This window comes from Canis lupus, chromosome 2, assembly GCF_003254725.2.
Source record: "Canis lupus dingo isolate Sandy chromosome 2, ASM325472v2, whole genome shotgun sequence".
In the NCBI taxonomy this organism is placed as follows: domain Eukaryota; kingdom Metazoa; phylum Chordata; class Mammalia; order Carnivora; family Canidae; genus Canis; species Canis lupus.
In genome coordinates this window covers 54,713,091-54,732,761 of record NC_064244.1, presented here as the reverse complement: position 1 = coordinate 54,732,761, position 19,671 = coordinate 54,713,091, and the positions used below count along the sequence as shown (strand labels likewise).

Genomic DNA, 19,671 nt, shown 5'->3' with positions numbered 1-19,671 from the left:
AGTGGAGTTTTGAGGGTTTCTTTCAAACGACAAGAAAAAATCACCGAGAGGCAGAGACACTGACGCAGGCTGGCAAGTGCTGGAGCCCAAATTCAAAGCCCAGCTGGGACAGCCAGTTGGTCCCACGCTCGCTTATCTACCCCGCAGGTTGGTAGAAAGGGGAGGCTAATTACAGCAAGGACCCCAGAGCGCAGGTGCAGGCTGACACCCAGGCGTGAGAGAGGCCAGGAGGCAGCAGCCTCGAGGGGAGATGGCGATGCCAAGCCGCAGGGGGAGCCGGGCACCCTGAACTTCCCAGGCAGTGACCAGGGCTGGGCACCACAGGAGGTGCCAGAAACAGGTGCGCAATGAGTGGACAGAGACCACCTGGGCACGGCCAGGTGCAGGTCACTCGGCCGGACTTGGGGTGCAGCTCCCCAAAGGCATGGGGCAGCCTCTACCCAGTCCAGCAGAGACTTGAGGGGATCCCAGCGGAGGGCTTGCTCTGTCTTGTGCCCTAACGATGGAGTAAGAGGCAGGTGCAAAGGGCCTGCTCCGGGTGCTTGGGACAGCCATCCGAGCCAGGCAGGCGGGCGGCCACATCCAGTGCAAGCGCGGCAGCATTTGGGCGAGGCTCTGGAGATGCCACGGAGGGGATCAGAAACACAATGTTGGCGATGGCACGTGTTGATTCTGGTCCGGCTCCGCTGCGAGCTGACGTCCGCTGCGGCCGGCGAGGAGGGGAACGCAGCAGACAAGTTAGTGCAGGGAGCAGCCCGCATGGCGAGGACGGGACACACAGGACGCAAGTGTGGGGCATTCAAGGGAGCCCTCGAACCTACAGGAAGAGGCGTGCTGTGGCCGCAGCGTTTCCAGGAGCAGAAGCTGGATGTCAGTGTCCCCTGAGTACATCCAGACCCTGCTCTGGGCTGCGGTGGCCCAGGAATGCGCGTTACACTGACACGTAGGCAGCCGGGGCCCGGCTGGCAGCGTCCCTGAGCATCACTGCCACCATGGTCTGGGTGGTCTAGGGGGGCTTTTTGGAGGACGGGAACCTTGAGCTAATCCTTCAAGAATGGGGGGAATTAAAAACACATGCAGACAAGGGGCGATGGTGAGAGATGGAGAGATCTGAACTTCTAAAGGTATTTTAAAATAGGGATAGGGCAGCCTGGGGGGCTCAGCGGTTTAGCGCCGCCTTCAGCTCAGGGTGTGACCCTGGAGTCCCGGGATCAAGTCCCATGTCGGGCTCTCTGCATGGAGCCTGCTTCTCCCTCTGCCTGTGTCTCTGCCTCTCTCTCTCTCTCTGCCTCTCATGAATAAATAAGTAAAATCTTTTTAAAAATATTTTAAAATAAACAAACAAATAAATAAAATAAAATAAAATAAAATGAAATAAAATAAAATAGGGATAGTCGCCAATAGTGTGGATACTATGATTCCTTTTTTTCTTAAAAACATGTACAAATAGGGGCACCCGGGTGGACTGGTCAGTTAAGAATACGCTCAGTTTCAGTTCAGGTCATGACCTCAGGGCCCTGGGATCAAGCCCCACGTTGGGCTCCATTGCTCAGTGGGGAGTCAGCCTCTCTCCCTCTGGCCCTTCCCCTGCTCACGCATATACGCATGCTCTCTCTCTCTCTCAAGTAAATTAATATTTTTTAAAAGTATGACTGTATATACATATGCATATAAATGCTCAAATATTAGTGACATATGGAACAATATTTATTAAAATAATAGCTATGTTGTCATCATTGGGTGGTTTTTACTTCTTTTTGCTTATCTGTATTTTCCAATTGTTTCCCAATAAGCACATATTACTCATGTGAGGTAGGGAATATGGGCCGCCCTAAGTCCTGTCCGTATGTAAATGCTTCATGTCAGAAGCTGCTATCTGGTGTAAGTTGGAATTCTTCCAAGGTGTTACTGGAATAGCAGATTTCCCCGGTTCCTGGGGCTCGTAACATGATGCCTTCTGAGCGTACCCTCTGTACGTTTGAGTCCGTCTCCACACGGTGCCAGCTGGTGAAATGGAATCACGATAGTACCTCCCTCCTAGGTTCCTCCCGAACTCGATAAATGTTATTATTGGCTTCTCTCCCCCGCCCCTCCACACACACCAGAATCTTAGGTGCGTAGCCCTCTCAAGCTTGGACGTGAAGGTGGTGTAGACCTGCTAGGGCCTCTCACGACGTCACATGCTTGTGAATGACCAGGAGATCTTTGTTTGTTTGTTTGTTTGTTTATTTAGATCTTGTTTAAATGGGAATTCTGACTCAGGAGGTCTGGGCCTGAGATTCTCCATTTCCATCACCTCTAGGTGATGTCATGCTGCTGAGACAAGAACGGAGGGATGCGTTAACGTCTTTTTACAAAGTCCAGGAACAAAATGCCCTCAAAGGTACCCAGATATTACCTATCACATGGATTCTCTGCTCCCTTGGGCAGCTCTGTCATTCTAGCAGTAAACGTACACGCTTGCTCCTGTCCATGAGGCCCCGTGCTGAGTTCCGGGAAATCACGCTCTCTGTTACACGGCAGGGCCCCTACCCTTAAGGAGCTTGCATTCATCAGCGTAAAAATGTAGGCAGCTGTGAAGAGAACGTACCCCGGGTGCTACGTGAGGGCTCCAGGCAGTGAACGAGAGCAAGATCCCAAGGTCTATTTTAAATTCTGTAGAGAACTCACGTCCACATGCTTACTTTGAAACGTTGAGGATTAACACATGCTCCAGATGCAGGATCGCATGAATAAGTCTTAACAGCTAATGGGAGTCATGTCTCTCTATATAAATATATGCTCCCATAGGATATGTGAGGTTGTGGGGTATTGTTTTCATAGTCGCAAGTCCTCCCCACTCCTTGTTGAATGGAAGCACCAGAGGCTGAGATATGGAAGTCATCTGGAACATGAATGCATAGGCTTGTGGCCATACCGCACCATTGTATCCATTGTTCGAGGAACATGTTTGTCTCATTTGGCTGTATTCTGTGTTCAGCTCCTGCTGTATTCCATTTGAAGATTATTATTTACTATGGAAACGGTGATGTCACATTGGTGTGGGTGGGGATCAGGCCATGAGTCAACACAAAATAGTTCATCACACAGGGTACAAGTTACCATCAGGCCTAGGAGCTGCCAGTTTGTGCAGGCGCCCCTCCAGGTTTGCGTGGCGCAGCCTGACAGGCTGTGGGGTGGCACGCTTGGTTTCGAGAAAGTGTCCATATTGGGTATTTTGAATGGCATGCGTGGCCTGGCACAAGCAGGTGAGCCCTGCTGAAACCGGACACGGTCTGCCCACAGGAGCGACTGGAAAGGAGAGGTGATTTAATGGGGCACGTTGAGATAGGTTGATCCACTGTTGGACGATGTTCTTGAGCGATGATTGCCCTAGGAAGTGACATAAGGACTTTCCATCAGGTGGGGACACTTTGGAATGGGAACTCCTGGAAAATGGGGCTCTCCGGGAGTCCCTGGGGTTGAGCAGGACTGAGGTTGGCAGCAAGTGCCATGGGGAGCCACAGGGCCACAGGCCCAGCTCATGGGGATGGGATGCCACCAAGCCTGCCCAATGGTATCAGCTGTTGTCAGCAGGTGTGAGTGATGTTCCGGACATTACATCCTCTGACTCTCTCAATAAGCTGTCTCTGTGAGCTGTGTGGTAGTGTCGCTTCCATCTCACAAGTGTGGAAACTGAGGCTTACGGAAGGCAAGAACTTGCCAAAGGTCATAACGGAATGATGGAGCAAAAGGAACCCATTCTGACTCCAGAACCTACCTTATTAGACACCGTCCTATGTCCTTAAAGAAAAAGATGAAATCTCAGAGTTTCCTGTATTCTACTAAAAGTGTTCTGTTATCACTGGATCCATGAAACACACACTGTGGTCTGTCGACAGAGCACCCATCAGATGGGGGGGGTGGGAGCTGGAGGGGACCAGGTCCCTCTGCCGGTTGCCCTGGTGAAGGCGGTGACATCTCAGGCCGGGGTCTGTGCGGGATTACCATCGCCTGATATGACAAAGCTCCCGTCAAGGCCTCGGGCGTGTGCTAAGCAGCGCTCAGCAGGCGAGGGGGACTTTCCAGGGCTATATTCCAAGTCGCTCAGCCAGTGAGGAGCCAATGCTGCGGCTACAGGCGTCAGCCCCTGATGGCTCTGCTCCTCCGCATGCCGCCCAGGGACCTGGTGACTGCGTGAGCCCGAGGGCACCCGTGGTGGGGGGGCTGCAAGCTGGGGGGAGATGGAGGCCGGGCCTCCACCGGATTCGCAGCCACTTAGCGTTGCACACACTCCTCCTCTCAGCTCCCAGAGCCTTCTCCTCGCACAGTTTGCCCCTGCGTTAGTCACCTCTGCACACACCTGAGTACACCAAGTGTTCCCCTTGTGCCAAACGTGGGGCGTTTGGGTGGCAGGGAGGGGTCAGCGGGCCATCCGCCTGAGGCCCCTGCCCGAGGGAGACGTTTGTCAAGGAGGAGGCTGCGATGTCACAGGTGCTGATTTCACCCGCAGACTCCCTCTTCTAAGTCTTTGCGTACGGATTGACGGCTCAAAGCAGAAAACAAAGATGAAAGCCCTCTGTCTAGAAGCTCAAGGACAACCGGTCCTCTGCTTCTAATGGCATCTGGGTCTGAGAGGAAGGGGTTCAGCCCCCGCGGTCCGAGGCCGAGTCTGGATGAGCTGTGTGCCCTGGTAAGAGTGATGGGTATTGAAAAAGGGCTTTGTGACTCTGACGTCATACCTGAGTGTGAGCTGCTGTTTTAATTACAGAAAATACGAGTCTTAGAAAACAGCCAAGAGGGGGCACCTGGGGGCTCAGTGGTTGAGCATCTACCTTTGGCTCAGGTCATGATTCCAGAGTCCTGGGATCAAATCCTGTGTCGGGCTTCCTGCAGGGAGCCTGCTTCTCCCTCTGCCTGTGTCTCTGCCCCTCCCCCCATGTGTGTGTGTCTTTCTCATGAATAAATAAATAAAATCTTTTTTTAAAAAATAGCCAAGAAAGGAAGTTCAGGAACTGGGGCAGATTAGAAGTAACATTGGGGGTTCTGTAAGCCAACCAGGAATCCCACATGATACAGTGCCTTCATTTTTGCCCCCTGGGCAGATTGGTGGTTTCCAGATTCCCTTTTCAGTTCTTTTGTGGGGGGGTGGGCGGGGAGCCTTAAGGCACACTCGTGTGTTTACTGTCCTCTACGTCTCTGGGCTTCTCCGCGCCCCCCGCACCTCACCCCCCAAGGGCTGTGACATAAGTCTGTGCAGCTTCTGCCCTGGGTAGCTGCAGGGGACACTGTTCACAGCAAAGTCTCTGTGAGTCGGACCGTTGGTTCTTGAACTTGGGTGCACGCTGGAGTCACCTGGGAACTTTAAACATCATTGACATCTCGGGCCCTCCTCTAGAGAGTCTGGTTCACTGGGTCTGGGAGGCAGCCTGGGCATCGGGACTCATCAGGCTGCTCAGGTGGCTCTAACATGCAGCCCTGCGTGAGAGCCACAGGATTAGGCTCTGCTGTAAGTGGCAGCCACGGGGGGGGGGGGGGGGGGGAGTGTGGCGTGGTCTCTCAGCCCCTCCGATGGGCCCTGCCCATACACGTGTGTCATCTTCAATGACCTGAACGTGCCAGCAGGGGAGATCACAGACTAACCACATGCTTCTCTGCCTTTTGAGTCATGGTTTCCCTTGGGTTGGGATTGGGGCTGAGGAGAGCGTAGGTACTGACCTCTGAGCCTTTGAAGACTCCCTCTTACTTCCTGCATCCTTCCGAGGGCTGAGGGAGAGGCAGGCGTCTAGGCCGGCTGCAAACACGGGGTTCGTCAAGCCCGGCTTCGGAGGCTGCATAACTCTGGTGCTCTGCCCAGGGGAAGCATGCTGTTTTGATCTCCTGGCTGAGTGATTTAGGCCCTCAGAAGAATCTGGCTTATTTCCCCTGGTGCCTAGGTTATAAATCAGCCACTGTTAGCAGCTGCGTTTTACTCTTTCGGGCCACAAGGGAACTGTAGTAGTTTTTACTGAATTAGCAACTTAATTGCACTAAATATAGCACTAATGCCCCCAAAAAGTTATGGCAGCTCCCAGCGGCGTCTGGCTTCCTCTGTTCCTCCCCCTTCTCCCCCCACCGCCCCTTCCCCCCAAAACTCAGAGAACAAGTTAACCTCTGAACGCTTCAAGTTATTAAATCCCAGCTTCTGGAATGAATGCACTTGGTTTTGAGTATGTCGCTATCATTAAATCCTGCCCTGTGATGGTCATGTCACCGTTAACGTCCTTCAAATGTGAGAATGGGGGACATGACAACCCGACAAAAACGCAGAGAAATGAGACCCGCGTGTGGCGCCCCGAGGTCCCGGTTCGGCGGCCCGGTGGGAGGCTGGCCTGCCTCGCCCGCCGGGCGCTCGGGAACCGCTGGAGCTGCCGCCGCCGACTGCACCTGCCGCCGGGGAACTGCCAGGCCGGCGTCTTTGGCTGAAACCTTGCCTCTGGCCCGTGGACTCGGACTTGACATTCCAAAGTTAGTATTTCTGGTTCAGCAGAGGGATTCAAAACACACATTTTCTGAAAAGTTCCACATTCTTGAGCAGACAGTTGAATGTAGACTGAGCAAGAGGGAGAGAACCAAGGATGGGAGAGGCTGCTGGGGACGCCCCGGGATCGATGCCACCCCGTCCCCGGTAATGAAGCAGCAGGAACAAAAAACAACTCTGTGTCCCAGGATCCCTTTGCAGCTCGGTAAAGCCATGGACCACATCTGGCCAGCGAGGAGGAAGTGGAAGTACAGCACGGAACTTCCAGGAAGGCTCTGTCTACGAGGATCGAATCGGGTGCGATTTGTGTCCTTCTCTCCGTCTTCTCCTCCTTCCTTCCGCCTCCTGGCGTGTGGCCATAACGCCACGCGTCCGCAGCCACCGTGGACCATGAGAGGACTTCGAGGAGGGAAGCAGGGTGCCAACTAAAGATGCCACAAAGACAGGAGTCCGGGTCCCTGAGCATCGGGATCAGCCCTGTACGACCGACGTCTGAGCTTTTTATAGGGAAGAGAGGAAGAAACTTCTCTTGTTTGAGTTAATGTCATTTGGGGGTTTTAGTTACATGTAAACAAATCTACTTCTGAGTGATAGACTCTGGTAGGGCAAAATTAACGGAAAAGTTGTCTCTCGGTCTGTGTTAGCACATTTGGCCTATGGGTGTCCCCCTGCTAGAGCGAACGGCATCCCTGGAGAAAATGTACGTAACTACGTCTTATGCTCGGTGAGGTTAAGCAGCTTGCCCGACGTCACCTAGCTAACAGCGCCAGCGCCAGCACTGATATCCCACCTGTGCTCGTACTTGACCCCCCTTGCCCTGTCGCGGGAGCATGACTTACTAATCTCAAGTCTGCAGACTTTGGAGGGCTTTTTTTTAAAAGATTTTATTCATGGGCGCCTGGGTGGTCCAGTCGACTGAACATCTACCTTCCACTCGGGTCATGATCTCAAGGTCCTGGGATGACTCCTGCTCGGCAGGGAGTCTGCTTCTTTCTCTCCCTATCAAGATATATGTTTGTTTGTTTGTTTGTTTGTTTGTTTGTTTGTTTAATAGAGCACAGGCAGGGGGAACAGGAGAGGGAGAAGCAGGCTCCCCACCAAGCAGGGAGCTCCATGTGGGGCTCCATCCCAGGACCCCAGGATCATGACCTGAGCCAAAGGCAGACGCTTCACTGACTGAGCCACCCAGGTGCCCCCAGACTTTGTGTTTTTTTATTTTTATTTTTATTTTTTTATTTTTTGACTTTGTGTTTTTGATCAACATTATCATCACGTTTAATCCTCGGCAGGCTGTGTAGCGGTCAGTTCTGGCCTGAATCCACCCCAGACCCGAGGAGCCTGGGAGAAACTTGGTTACTCCAGACACATTGCCCCTTCTGGAATCTGCCAGCCTTTACGAGTAAGGCTTTTGTCCATCTCTCCTTCACCTAGTCCCCACCTGTGATGCTCCCAGTCAATGCTTATAGACTCTGCATAACAGGAAGGAGGAGGTTCATGAGAAGTTACTTTTGCTTAGAAGATTTTAGTAACAGGTGGTTCTGTGGATGGGGTTCATTGGCCTTCTCCAGCTGTGCGTTCCCATCAGGTCAGTTACTGTATTGAGAGAGCGCTGGATAACTGACGTGGCTGATCATGGAAATGAGATTTGTCAACCCATCAACATTAAGAAGAAGGGAGAGAGAAGCCTCTTTGTTTATTTGGGCCATTCTGGTTCAATGAGTGAGGGTGACAATGAAATTTAAGTCCTGCCCCAGAAATACCAACGAAGTGACAAGCTGTGTGCTCCTGTCTCTACACTGAGGATAGTCTGTTACCTTAACGTGGAGCCCGCAGCAGAGCTACAAGGGTCATGCTGGTTCCTGGAGCAAGGTGGCTCCGAGGGCAGGTGTACCCAGGGCCCAGCTCACCGCCTGCCAGTAGGATGAGCCTCCTGAGTTGACGGTTTGTTGTTTAAAGAGTTGAACAAATTTCTGAGTGCCTGTAATGCTGACCCTGAATAATGTTTTCTCAGTGTCATACCTTTTTTTAAAATTTTACTTATTTAGTCATGAGAGACAGAGAGAGAGAGGCAGAGACACAGGCAGAGGGAGAAGCAGGCTCCCTGCAGGGAGCCCGACACGGGACTCGATCCCGGAGCTCCAGGATCACGCTCTGGGCCAAAGGCAGACGCTCAACCGCTGAGCCCCCCGGGTGTCCCAGTGTCATACCTTAACATAGTGGTTGACGTGGGAGTGAAACCAATCATAAAAGTACATAAGACATAGTTATATAAACACCTAAAGACGGGTCCTTTGTGCCTAATGTTAACACACGGTCACACTTGGAGGAAACAAATTAGGTTTCCCTACATGTAACAGAAAAATCAAAATCATGGTGGCTTAAACAAGATTTAAAACTTTTCTTCTCTTTGATTTGAAAGAAGTCTGCACAAGCAGGCAGCATCACATCATCGAGGACCCAACCTATCCTGTCTTCCTGCTCCATCTTTGTGGCTTCTATTCCCAGAGTCCTCTCGTGGTCCGAGCTGGCTGCTGGGTGTCCTGTGACTACGTACAAGGTGTGGTCCTTCAGAATGACGAAAAGCAGGGAGTCAAAAAAGGAATTCCCCTACCTATGTATGTTCCAGGTGGTCTTTCTGGAACCCCTGTGCCAAAACTTGCACTTGTATCCAGTTGGCCAGAACTGCATGCTCAAACTTCACTGCAAAGGAGGCTAGGACCTCCTAGGTGGGCTCACTGCCACTGGGGCTTTTTTGCCTCTAATAATACAGGCTGGCCGTTCTCAACACATTAGCTCTTGGAGATTGTTTATGCTCTTGAAATATATTAAGAAACCCAAAGAATTTTTGTTTATGTGGTATCTATTAAGACTTACCTTATTAGAAACTAAAACAAAGATTAAATATTCATTTGTTTATTCATTAAAAAATTATAGTATCTATATCAAACCATCACATTATACAGTTTAAAATCTTCTAATTTTACATGTTAGTTATACCTCAATAAACCTGGAAAAGAATTAAAATAGATCCAAGACCTTCAAAAAAAATTAAAACATAAAGATAAAAATTTCAGGGGCACTTGGCTGGCTCAGTTGGAAAAGCATGCAACTCTTGATTGATCTTGGGATCACAAGGTCAAGTCCCAAGTTGGGTGTAGCGATTACTTAAATAAACAAAAAACAAACTTTTAAAAAATAGAGAAAATAAAATATAAATAAAATTGCAATTATATCCCCTTTATGTGTTAATAACATATTTTTTTCCAATGTGGAGAAAAAGGATGAGAAGAGTGATATTTCTTTCCAATTTTGCAAATTAAAAAAAAAAAACCAAATCTAACAGAAGACAGCCAAATTCTCATATCTGCTTCTGCATTGACTCTGTTGCAGTGTGTTGTTCTGGTTGAATTATATGAAGAGAATCTGGTTTCACACAGATGTGTGAGTTGGAAAATGGAGAAATGTTTTTAAACCTTTTTAGATAATCATAGATACTGTTCTTTGATACCATCCCGAAACTCACGTGGCAGTTTCTTAACGGCTAGTTGCAGTGTGGAATCTGAAATTGCATCCGTGACTATTTTGTACTCTGTTCCATTAAAATCCATTGGTCCATCTAGCACATTGAACACGTGTTTTATGTGCGTGCGGTTTCGTAAAATCACCTAGTGCTCATGTGGAAAATATTTGTTCACGGACTTATACAGACCTTTCAAATGTTGACACATTTCATTATATAACATTTTTTTAAAAATCACATTTTTAAGTGCCACTTCGATCTCAAAAATAAAGCCCACTTTTGGGGGAGTTGTCAAGCTCGTGATGACAAATACAAGTTTTCAGGAAATTCCGATTTTCACTTCACAGGTTGGATGTCATCGTGGGCAACACAGCGTCAGTGACTTCCCTTGAAGTGACAGACTCACTCTGTTCAGTGTGGAGGGAATGCCGGCCAAGTACGCGAGTCGAAGACTTTGAGAACCATGGAGTGATCCGGGAGGTCAGTCAGGGCGTCACTTGAGCCCAGGGACCAGAAAGGGGACCCCGCCGGTGAGTCGCTACGGCCTCCAAGGGGCCAAACGAGACACAGACACACGCTAGTCTAAATCTGTTCTCTTTGGAGCTTGGTAGATGGAGCCCTTTGCCGTCTTTCTGCCTTCTGGAAAAATCTGCACATGTTTTTGTGGCTCCTGTTCAGACTGTTGGGGGGTGGTGGCATCCTTCCTGGCTGATGTGGGGTCAGGCCAGTCCCAGAGGCCCAGGAGGAAGAGCCCCGGGGGGACAGTGGGAGGGTCTCGGAGGGACCAGAGCCAGAGCCCCGGGGGCCGCAGTGGGCGCCGACGTCCTTGCACAGCACCCAGAGGGCCGAAGGGTACGAAGGGTGGCAAATGCTGCATCACTCATCCTGTAGCTCTTCTGGGGAGGAGCCAGCCAGTGCACCCTTGGGTCCACCTCTGAAGGTACGGAGGAAAACGAGCTGCTGCTGCGGTGAGCAGTTTTCCCAAGGTGTGCGGGGGGGCTGGATGAGGGAGTGATCGACGAACCCCCGGAGTCTGACTCGTGGCTCTGCCACTGACACCGACCCGGGTTGGCCTCACACCGAGCATGAGCCACAGGGGGCTGCAGCAACAGCGTGTACGTGTGAAGAATCCATGCACGGGGGGGAGCGACAGATGATGAGCACTCTGTCCTCTCTCCCGGGACCTTACGTGTGTGTCCGCGTAAAGGTGCTGCTCATAGCACAGCGCGCTTGTGCCCACGGGCACGTAAACACACCACGTCTACATCTGCGCGCCTGTGTGCTTGTCTGTCGACGTGTAAGCAGCAGTGACAATGGAAACCATTTCGCCGGGGCCTCAAGAAGGTGACATTAACAGTAACAGCACATGGAGAGAGATCATTTGCTTCTCTTCTTCCTCTATTCAAAAAATAATTTTTTTAAAGATTTTATTTATTTATTCATAAGAGACACACAGAGAGAGAGAGAGGCAGAGACACAGGCAGAGGGAGAAGCAGGCTCCATGCAGGGAGCCCGATGCGGGACTCGATCCCGGGTCTCCAGGGTCACGCCCTGGGCCAAAGGCAGGTGCTAAACCTCTGAGCCACCCGGGATGCCCCAAAAATAATTTTATGAGCAGGTAGGAAATGAACAATAAAATTTTTAAAATCATTAATTAGCCTGGACTAAAGTGAAAAATGAGTCTCCCATCCTCTGCCTCAGAAATGATTATTACCAGTTCTTACATTACTCACCAAAATATATATATTTAAAAAGTGTACGCACACACACATTCCTTTTTTAAGAATTTATTAAAGTAATAAATGTAAGGATTCAAACAGGAAGATCTCGGACTTCTTACATAAGCTTTATTTTCAGCCCCTTGTGTGTCAGCAGACTCCAGCACACATATTTGTGTCTATGATTTACACATGTGTAAGTTTTGTGCTGGAGGACAAATTCTTTGTTTCAGAAGAAAATTTCTGGAACCCAGAGCACTGATTTCCTTCCCAGTTCATCTGGTTATTAATCTTCTTAAAAGCTCAAGACAAATAAAATTCCCATATCTGAGACCTTTGTGGTATCCCAGAGGCAGGTGAGAATCATTCCCGTGGAGTTGTCTTCACGTTCTGATTTGTCATCAATTCTTAAGAGCCATCCAGTAAAGGTTTATTTAGTACAACTCTCTGTTGATTTTATAACCAACTGCTGACTGCTTGGGACATAAAACTCTTGATGATTTACAGGTAGTAAATGGGCAAGAAATCCATAAATCACATTCTATGAGAGGGTATAGGTGAACACACACACACACACACACACACAACCACCTTCAAAGGAAGAGTGGTAGGCATGTCCAGAAAATGCATATATTTCTAATTTGAGGAGAATTGGGAATTCATTGGTGAGAGGTCCATAATCAACAGCCCCCGTGAATTTAATTGTACCGGGTAATATTTTAATGTTCAGCAAGAGGCTCTGCCCTTTATTTATTTATTTAAGAGATTTATTTAATTTATGAGATTGATTGATTTATTTGTGAGAGAGAGGGGGTGAGTAAGGGAAGGGGCAGAGGGAGAGGGAGAGAGAGCATCTCAAGCAGGGTCCCCACTCAGCAGGGAGCCCAGCATGGGGCAGGATTCCTGGACCCAGAGATCATGACCCCCGGGCCAAATTCAAGAGTTGGAGGCTCAACCACCTGAGCCACCCAGACGCCTCTGCCTGCTATTTCTAAAAGAGGAGACTCTGGTTCCCACTTCTGAAATGTTTGGAGGAGTTTTCATCGAGACCTTACCCCGAAAATGATGAAACCTTCCCGAGAAGTTTTTTTTCCTACCAAGTCAAAAATGCTAAAGGTTGTCAGAGTCTTCAGATACTCTTGAAACTATTCTGTAACGGATATTTCTCAACGTGTAAACAGTCACTTAAAGATCTCTTTTTGTTTTCATGTATCTAGTATTTCTAGCCCCGTGTTTAGAAAAATCTCTGGTAATATGCTGAAGTCAGAAAAAAATAAGTTTCTAATTCCCAAAAAGTCCTAGACGTCCAGGAAAACTGACAGAGAAGGAGATACAAAGTGCAAAATCTTAAAAAACATTTTCATTTGGAAAGTGAAATTTAGTAAATATAAATCTGCTACCATGAATAATTTGCTTCCCAAAATACTGTATAACTAGAAATTTAGGATGCATTTAAGCAAAAAGCTGATATCACTTGGATCCCGATTCAAGCAAAATGAAGACATAAAAATAAAATAGAGAAAATCGCGGTAAATTGAACACTGGCTAGATATTTGAAGACATTAAGTGTAAATTTTTTAGACATACTAAAGGTGTGATTTTTTTTGAGTCTTTACTTTTTAAAGATATACAATGACATATTTTAGGATGATGTGATTTCCTTATAAAAATCCAGTTGGGTGATACAAATATCAAAGCATCTTATGGTACACCTGAAACTCATAATGTTGTATGACAGTTATACCCCCATTTAAAAAAAAAAGAAGAAAAAAATCTTTAAAAAAATAAAAAGATGAAAAACCCTAAAAAAAGATCATAAAAATCCAGGTAGGGTTGGGACACCTGGATGGCTCAGCGGTTAAGCTCTGCTTTTGTCTCAGGGCGTGATCCTGGAGTTCAGGGATCTAGTCCCACGTCGGGCTCCCTGCATGGAGCCTGCTTCTCCCTCTGCCTGGGTCTCTGCCTCTCTCTCTGTCTCTCATGAATAAATAAAATATTTAAAAAATAAAAATCCAGTTGGGGGATTGTGCGTGGGGCTGTAAATGCAGCAGGATTGGCCACGGGTTGAGGTTGGTGATGGTCACACAGGGTTCTATGTACTATTTTCTTGACTCTTGTATTTGTTTGAAATTGTTTATAATGTAGAAAACACCAGAACAGCTAAGTTGAACCAGAGTGGTCCTGAATTATCTGTTTGAAAAGTTCTTCATTTCTCTCTCTCATCCTGTCGTTCACCAGGAGCTGGGTGCCGGTTGTGTGCAGGGCCCTGCATGAGGCCTTTGGTGAGGGCCAAGTGCTGCGAGCGGCAGAAGGCGCCTGGCACGTTGACCGCTGCTCAGGACCCAGCAGGAAGCCCTCTGTTGGTAAGAGGCCTACCTCACGGTCACTCTGCGGAGCTTCTGTCTGGGGACGTGGGGCCTCGGCCAGCCCTGCTCCCGGGATCCAGTGTAAACAAGGCCGGTGAGCGCCCAGAGGTCAGAAGCTGGGAACAGACACCCACAGCCAGCTCTTCACGAACAAGAGGCCTTATTTTTATGCGGTTGCCGCACCCTCTGCCAAGAAAGTGGGGAGGGCATTAAAAAGGCTGATTTTGTAGTAGAGAGCCACTCAGTGCAATTGAAACCAAGACCCATGCCTGGCACAGCAGAGCAAGAGGGGGAAAGACTGCATCTCCGGGAAGGGCCCCCCGCCCCTGCCCCGTGTAAGATACTCCCAGAGCTCTGCAGGAGGGAGCAGACGCAGAGCCACCTGCAGGGAGGGCCATCCTGCTGTTGGCCCATGGCAGAAAGAGGAAGCCCTAAGAGCTCTGTGTAATGCCTTCCCCAGGGTGCGGGGTGACGGGCCTCACCTCACAGGCCCAGATAATCCCTGTCCTACCCTGTCTGGATCATCCGCTGTCGTCATTCTCTCCAGCCCAAAGGCCCAGCCCCGGTCAGCTCCTGGGACATGTTTCCAGACAACATTACATTCTTAGGAAGCCTGTCTCTTTTGATTAACAAGACCTCTTAGCTTTCTTTAGGATTCCGTATGCACGGCCAGATCATGCCCACACACAGCGCCCCACTGACGGCTGAGGGTGGACGAGAAGCATGTTTCCTGGTGTTGTGGTCACTTAGACCTGAGCTTCACTGGCAAGGGCACTGTTCCACCCTGCGTGGCTCTAGGCCTTGCCCTGACCGGTGAGTGTCTAGACCCAGAGCCCAGGGCCCCCCTCGTTAAGGCCGCTCACTGGCTTTCCAGTTGCTCTGCAGACACACACTGAGATGTCTGACAAGGCTGACACGGCCCCGTGGGCTGCCAGGGCCACTTCTCACACCGGTAGCCCCAGGGTGGACCTCCTAGGCAGGACCGGACAGACTCTAATCCACTGTCCCCAGATCACAGTCCTCCGTTCCTCCCCGATCAGATACTGGGAGAAAGAATGAGAGAGGGCAAGTGTCTGGTTGACTGACGTTGCTGGTCAGAGGCCAAGGAAGGGCCTGACGTTGGAATCCTAAAGCCATGCGGTGGGCTTCCCGTCATGCTGGTGCCTGCAGCCCCCATATAAAGACAGAGCAGGGATCTAGAAGCCAGACAGCAGGTGGAGGTGCTTGTCAGGTGGCGGAAGGGCTGTGTGAGGCTGCAGCGGCCGGCAGTACAGTTTACACAGCCTGCGGGAGCCTCCCGGGGCTGCCGGCCACTCGGCCACTCGAGGGCGTCCCAGGCATGTCCCTCCTTCTCTTTGATTAAGTACCGGCCACTGTTCCCTCAGCTCCCAGCACAGCCCTCGGGGCTCAAGAGACACCAGTTGCACTCTGTCCGGCGTGAGCAGTGCTCCCTGGGCTCACGCAAGTCCAGGGCCCGGACTTCACTTCCTCCAGCAGGCCCCCATGGCCCTCCTACGTCGCCCAGATCCCTCTTCCAGCCACAGCACCTCTCACGGTGTCAGAGTAACCCACAGACCCGCCTACCACCCCTACCCCAGCCGCACGCCCTGTGAGCACACAGCACAAGCTCTGGTGAGCACAAGTTGGGTGAGCTTGTCACTGTTGGAGCCCCACTGGATGGCCCATATCCTGCCGCAGAGCAGAGACTCCATAACTAACGTTGACTGAATGAACAAATTCCCTACCCCCCGCCGTTGCAGGCCAGCCGCCCACCTTGAGCTCCTGAGCTCGATGCATCAGTTATCTGTCTGTTAGCACTTCTCCCCTCTTAGAACAGGGGCAGTTGGCGCTGAGCAGTTCTGCTGCCTGGAGATAAAACTCCCCAAGGCCACTTGGCTGCACATGGGACTCCCGGCGTCAGCGGGATGGATCGCGGTCCTACCTGCCCTGCTCCCACACACGGACGCCCTTCCCTAACATCTTTTTCCTACATGAGCCTCCCTTGATGCTCATTATAACCCAAATCCAGGAATATAAAGCTGTGGGGTGAGTGAGGATGAGCAGGGAAGGGGCCAGGGAGGCAATCCTGCAGGGTGTCATTGCCGGGATGGCACAGCCAGTGATGCCCCACTGTGTCCCTGTCACCCCATTTCCTCCCCAGAACCGATGGCTAGGAATCCACTATTTCATGAATATTCTTTCTGCATGCAGAATCTTGTTTTTTTTTTCCATCACCTCCTATCATCAAACATCAAAATGAATTCTCATATAAAAATGTTCTGTTCCTAAGATATAATACAAACCATGCCAATAATGTACCAACCATATTTTAATCATATCCTTGGAAAACTAGATGTTTTTGATAAAAATCAGTAAAAATCACTCCATATATAAATATGGTACCAAAATCTTTAGGAATTGCTTGCTGAATCCTATCCTCCCTTGGGATGAGCCTCCGTTATCTCAAGTGGTAGGAAAATAAGGAAAATATTTTCTTTTAAAACCCGATAGTTGTAACTGTCTCTTCTTAAGTCTTTGATGGGTTGTGGTTGTTCATTACACAGTTCAGATTCTGGAAGATTAACAGCACCAACTTCTTTTATAAAGAAGGTGAGTTTGTCTTGACCTTAAAAATCGTTTCCATGATTTGTGGTTTTCCAGGTATTGCCCTGAATCTCTATTTTGTCTCATTTCGCGGAACTCATCCACAGGTGCTTAGAGAAGGCTCCAGGTTCTTGGTCACTGGGCTGGGGTAGCCGTGTGTAGCACAGATCCTGGCCTGGGGGCGCACAGCGAGCTCTCGCCTTGCCAAGAGTCACCGTGACCCATTGATAACTTAAGAATGTATTTATGTCATTGCCCATCATATTTATTTTGTACAGTTATTATTTTATTCTGTTGCCAGCTATCTAATCCTTTTTTTTAAAACAGGATATATTGTTTTATTTTATTCCACTAATAAAATGCTGTGCAGCCTTTAAGATACCCAGAGTCCTAAAGGGACACTGGATGGCAACCAAGTGTTTGGGAATCTGTACCACCCCCCCTCGCCCTGTAGGAGGGGGCTGAGAAGAGGTCCAAGGACACCTCCAGTTGAGCCTGGAGAGCTTCCCCGCTCTCTGCCCAACCATCCCCCCGCCCCCCAACCCCCAGCTGCCGTGGAAACTCCCAGAGTCACAGAAGCAGTGATTTTTCCCTCGGCTGCTGGCGTTAAATTGAGACACCAGTGCGTTCCTGTAGGCCAGGGGTGGGTGGTGGCCCGAGGGAGGTTCCTGCCCCTGAGCCCTGTGCAGGGCAGGTCCAGCTGGACCGGAAGGCAGCTGCCCCTCTCCGGCCGCATTTTCACCAATCTGAGCGCCCCCAGGGGTCGGGGGTCAGGCTCCTGGGCCGCGGGCTGAGCTGGGGGTCACGGAGGGAGCACCTGGGTCAGCATGGTGGGCTGGCGAGGAGGGGAGTACAGCTCCTCATACGGGGGAGGAGAGAAGACCTCAATCCCCGGCGGGGTGGCTTCCAGCAGGTGGGCTGCGGGGCCGGATCTGGAACGGAGCAGAGCACATGCACCGTTAGCGCCCGCCGAGTCCGAAGCAGGGCCGCCGGCCTGGCCACGGGCCCCACCTACCTGTCGCGGCCCCCCGCGGTCGACGGGCCGCCTTGGTCGCCCACGAACACCGCGTTGTCCGCCGGGTAGATGGTGTAGTAGTGGGGAGGGCCAGGCGCAGGGCCGCAGGGGCTCCCTGGCTGCAGGAAGGTGGCGTTCACCCCAAGGGGCTCTTGGGAACCGTACGGAGGAGGGATGTACTGCACCACCGTGGCCCCGTGGAACGTGATGGGTTGGTTGATCCCCGTGAAAACAAACGACTGTCCTCCTGCCGTCTGCTCCGCGTCCGGGGCCCTTTCCTCACCTTCTCTGCACACCTGGCAGGACAGCATTTTGAACTTGCACACAGCGATCAGGATAAACGTGACCCCCACTGACAGCAGGATGGGCCCGAGGAGCTGGGTCCATTCAAAGTGGGAGACCCCCTGGTATTTGATCCAGCCCATGACGGTGAACGTGATCCCCACCAGCCCCAGGAAGATGCCTGAGAAGAGCAGGGTGGCCCCCGCCTTGTCGTCATCCGACACCTGGAGGTCGGCCGTGCTGGGCGTGTAGGGGGTCACGGAGAACACGTTGAGGGGCAAGTCTTCCACGTGGCCGCCGGCCTGCTCCATCGCCCGCCGCGACCACCGCGCTCCCTGGAGGGCCGGGGACTGGGAGCGCCCCTAAGAGCCGGGAGGGCTGCCCGGTTACTCATGGAAGGACTTTGGGCCCCCGGAGTTAACAGAGTGTGGCGGCAGAGGCTGAACCTTGAGTAGAAGAATAAAGGGCTGGGAAGCGGAGCCTGACGCTTCTCCTGCGGTGGCGCGGTGGCGCGGTGGCACGATGGGAGGTCTCCGCACTGGAATTCGCTGACAGGCTCTCCCATCCCCTTTGCTCGCTCACCCGGAGTCCGCGAGCCCATCCTCGTGTGCTCCCGCTGCGCTGGGCCCCGCTGGCATCCCCCCAAAACCAAGGCTGTGGAAATGGCAGGAGTGACCTCGGGGCCTCTGGCCGGGGGCCCTGGCTGTACCTGCCCCGTGTCAGATGCCCCACCACGTCCCTGACGGCTTAGCTCCACGGGAGTAAACAGACGCCTTTCTTGGCTGAGTGTGCATCCTTCCCGCCGGAGGGAGCCCGAGCCGTGAGGACGCACAACCTCCCATAACTCACTGAGCTCAAGGCGCTGTGGACTTCTCTCCCACCCACGTGCCTTTTGTTTTGAGCGTGTGGGGGCTGGTTAGAAACCTACCCACGCATCACACCACGGGCAAAGGTGCACAAGCAGCGGGTACGACCTGGCGTCCAGGGGTCACAGCCTCAGACCCTTCCTCCCTGGCGGCAGCACAGCCCCTGTGCCCCAGGTGAAGACAACAGCTACATCTTTAAACTGCTGTGTTTTGCAACCAAACCCAAGCCAATTTACAGAAGAAAGGTTGGTCCTCAACAATGTCCTCTGTCATCCATGACTATAGCAATGCAAAGCGGCCCCATGAACTTCTTCCTCTGCAAAATAGTGACTACAGCTCTCTGCCTTTCCTGGACAGGTCTTATTCAGATGGATGTCTCTCTTCCATGCTTAAATAGATTTTTTAAAGATTTTATTTATTTATTCATGAGAGACACACACACACAGAGAGAGAGAGAGAGAGCACGGCAGAGACCCAAGCAGAGGGAGGAGCAGGCTCCATGCAGAGCCCGACATGGGACTTGATCCTGGGTCTCCAGGATCACACCCTGGACCGAAGGTGGTGCTAAACTGTTGCGCCACTGGGGCTGCCCGGTGCTTAAATATTATATTAGCTCCCTTTCCCAATATTGAGCAGAAGGTCCAGGAAAACAGTTGCCCTCTTGCTCCAGGTAGGGCTTCCCAAACTTACTTGATGATAAAAATCACCAGGGCCACTTTTTCTAAAAGGCAAAATCTGAGTTCCTTACTCAGACCAACAGAACCCAAATCTCCAAAGGAAGTGTAAGTGCCCCAAGTGGCT

At 51.1% G+C, this 19,671-nt stretch overlaps 1 protein-coding gene and 2 long non-coding RNA genes across 5 annotated transcripts; 1 reads left to right on the top strand and 2 right to left on the bottom strand.

The window, feature by feature from the left end:
- Positions 1-1,683: 1,683 nt before the first annotated feature.
- LOC118353948 (uncharacterized) lies at positions 1,684-3,744 on the bottom strand. Its single transcript, XR_004813674.2, has 2 exons — positions 2,399-3,744; positions 1,684-2,313 (listed from the first exon to the last, which is right to left on the bottom strand). It is a non-coding gene; the product is annotated as an uncharacterized LOC118353948 (long non-coding RNA).
- Positions 3,039-14,335, top strand: LOC112660263 (uncharacterized). 2 transcript variants are annotated; one of them, XR_003136809.3, is made up of 3 exons: positions 3,039-3,402; positions 10,367-10,549; positions 13,976-14,335. It is a non-coding gene; the product is annotated as an uncharacterized LOC112660263 (long non-coding RNA). The 2 variants fall into 2 exon arrangements; XR_003136808.3 differs by having other exon boundaries at positions 3,040-3,402; positions 10,367-10,499.
- Positions 14,336-16,414: 2,079 nt separating this feature from the next.
- Positions 16,415-18,662, bottom strand: TMEM174 (transmembrane protein 174). Of its 2 annotated transcripts, XM_035713195.2 has the most exons (3): positions 18,229-18,662; positions 17,723-18,018; positions 16,415-17,639 (listed from the first exon to the last, which is right to left on the bottom strand). In XM_035713195.2, the coding sequence occupies exons 1-3, from the start codon at positions 18,313-18,315 to the stop codon at positions 17,510-17,512; spliced, it is 513 nt and encodes a 170-aa protein (XP_035569088.1). In that variant the 5' UTR covers positions 18,316-18,662; the 3' UTR covers positions 16,415-17,509. The 2 variants fall into 2 exon arrangements, with proteins under 2 accessions (XP_035569088.1, XP_025303565.1); XM_025447780.3 differs by having other exon boundaries at positions 17,723-18,485.
- Between the last annotated feature and the right edge of the window lie 1,009 nt (positions 18,663-19,671).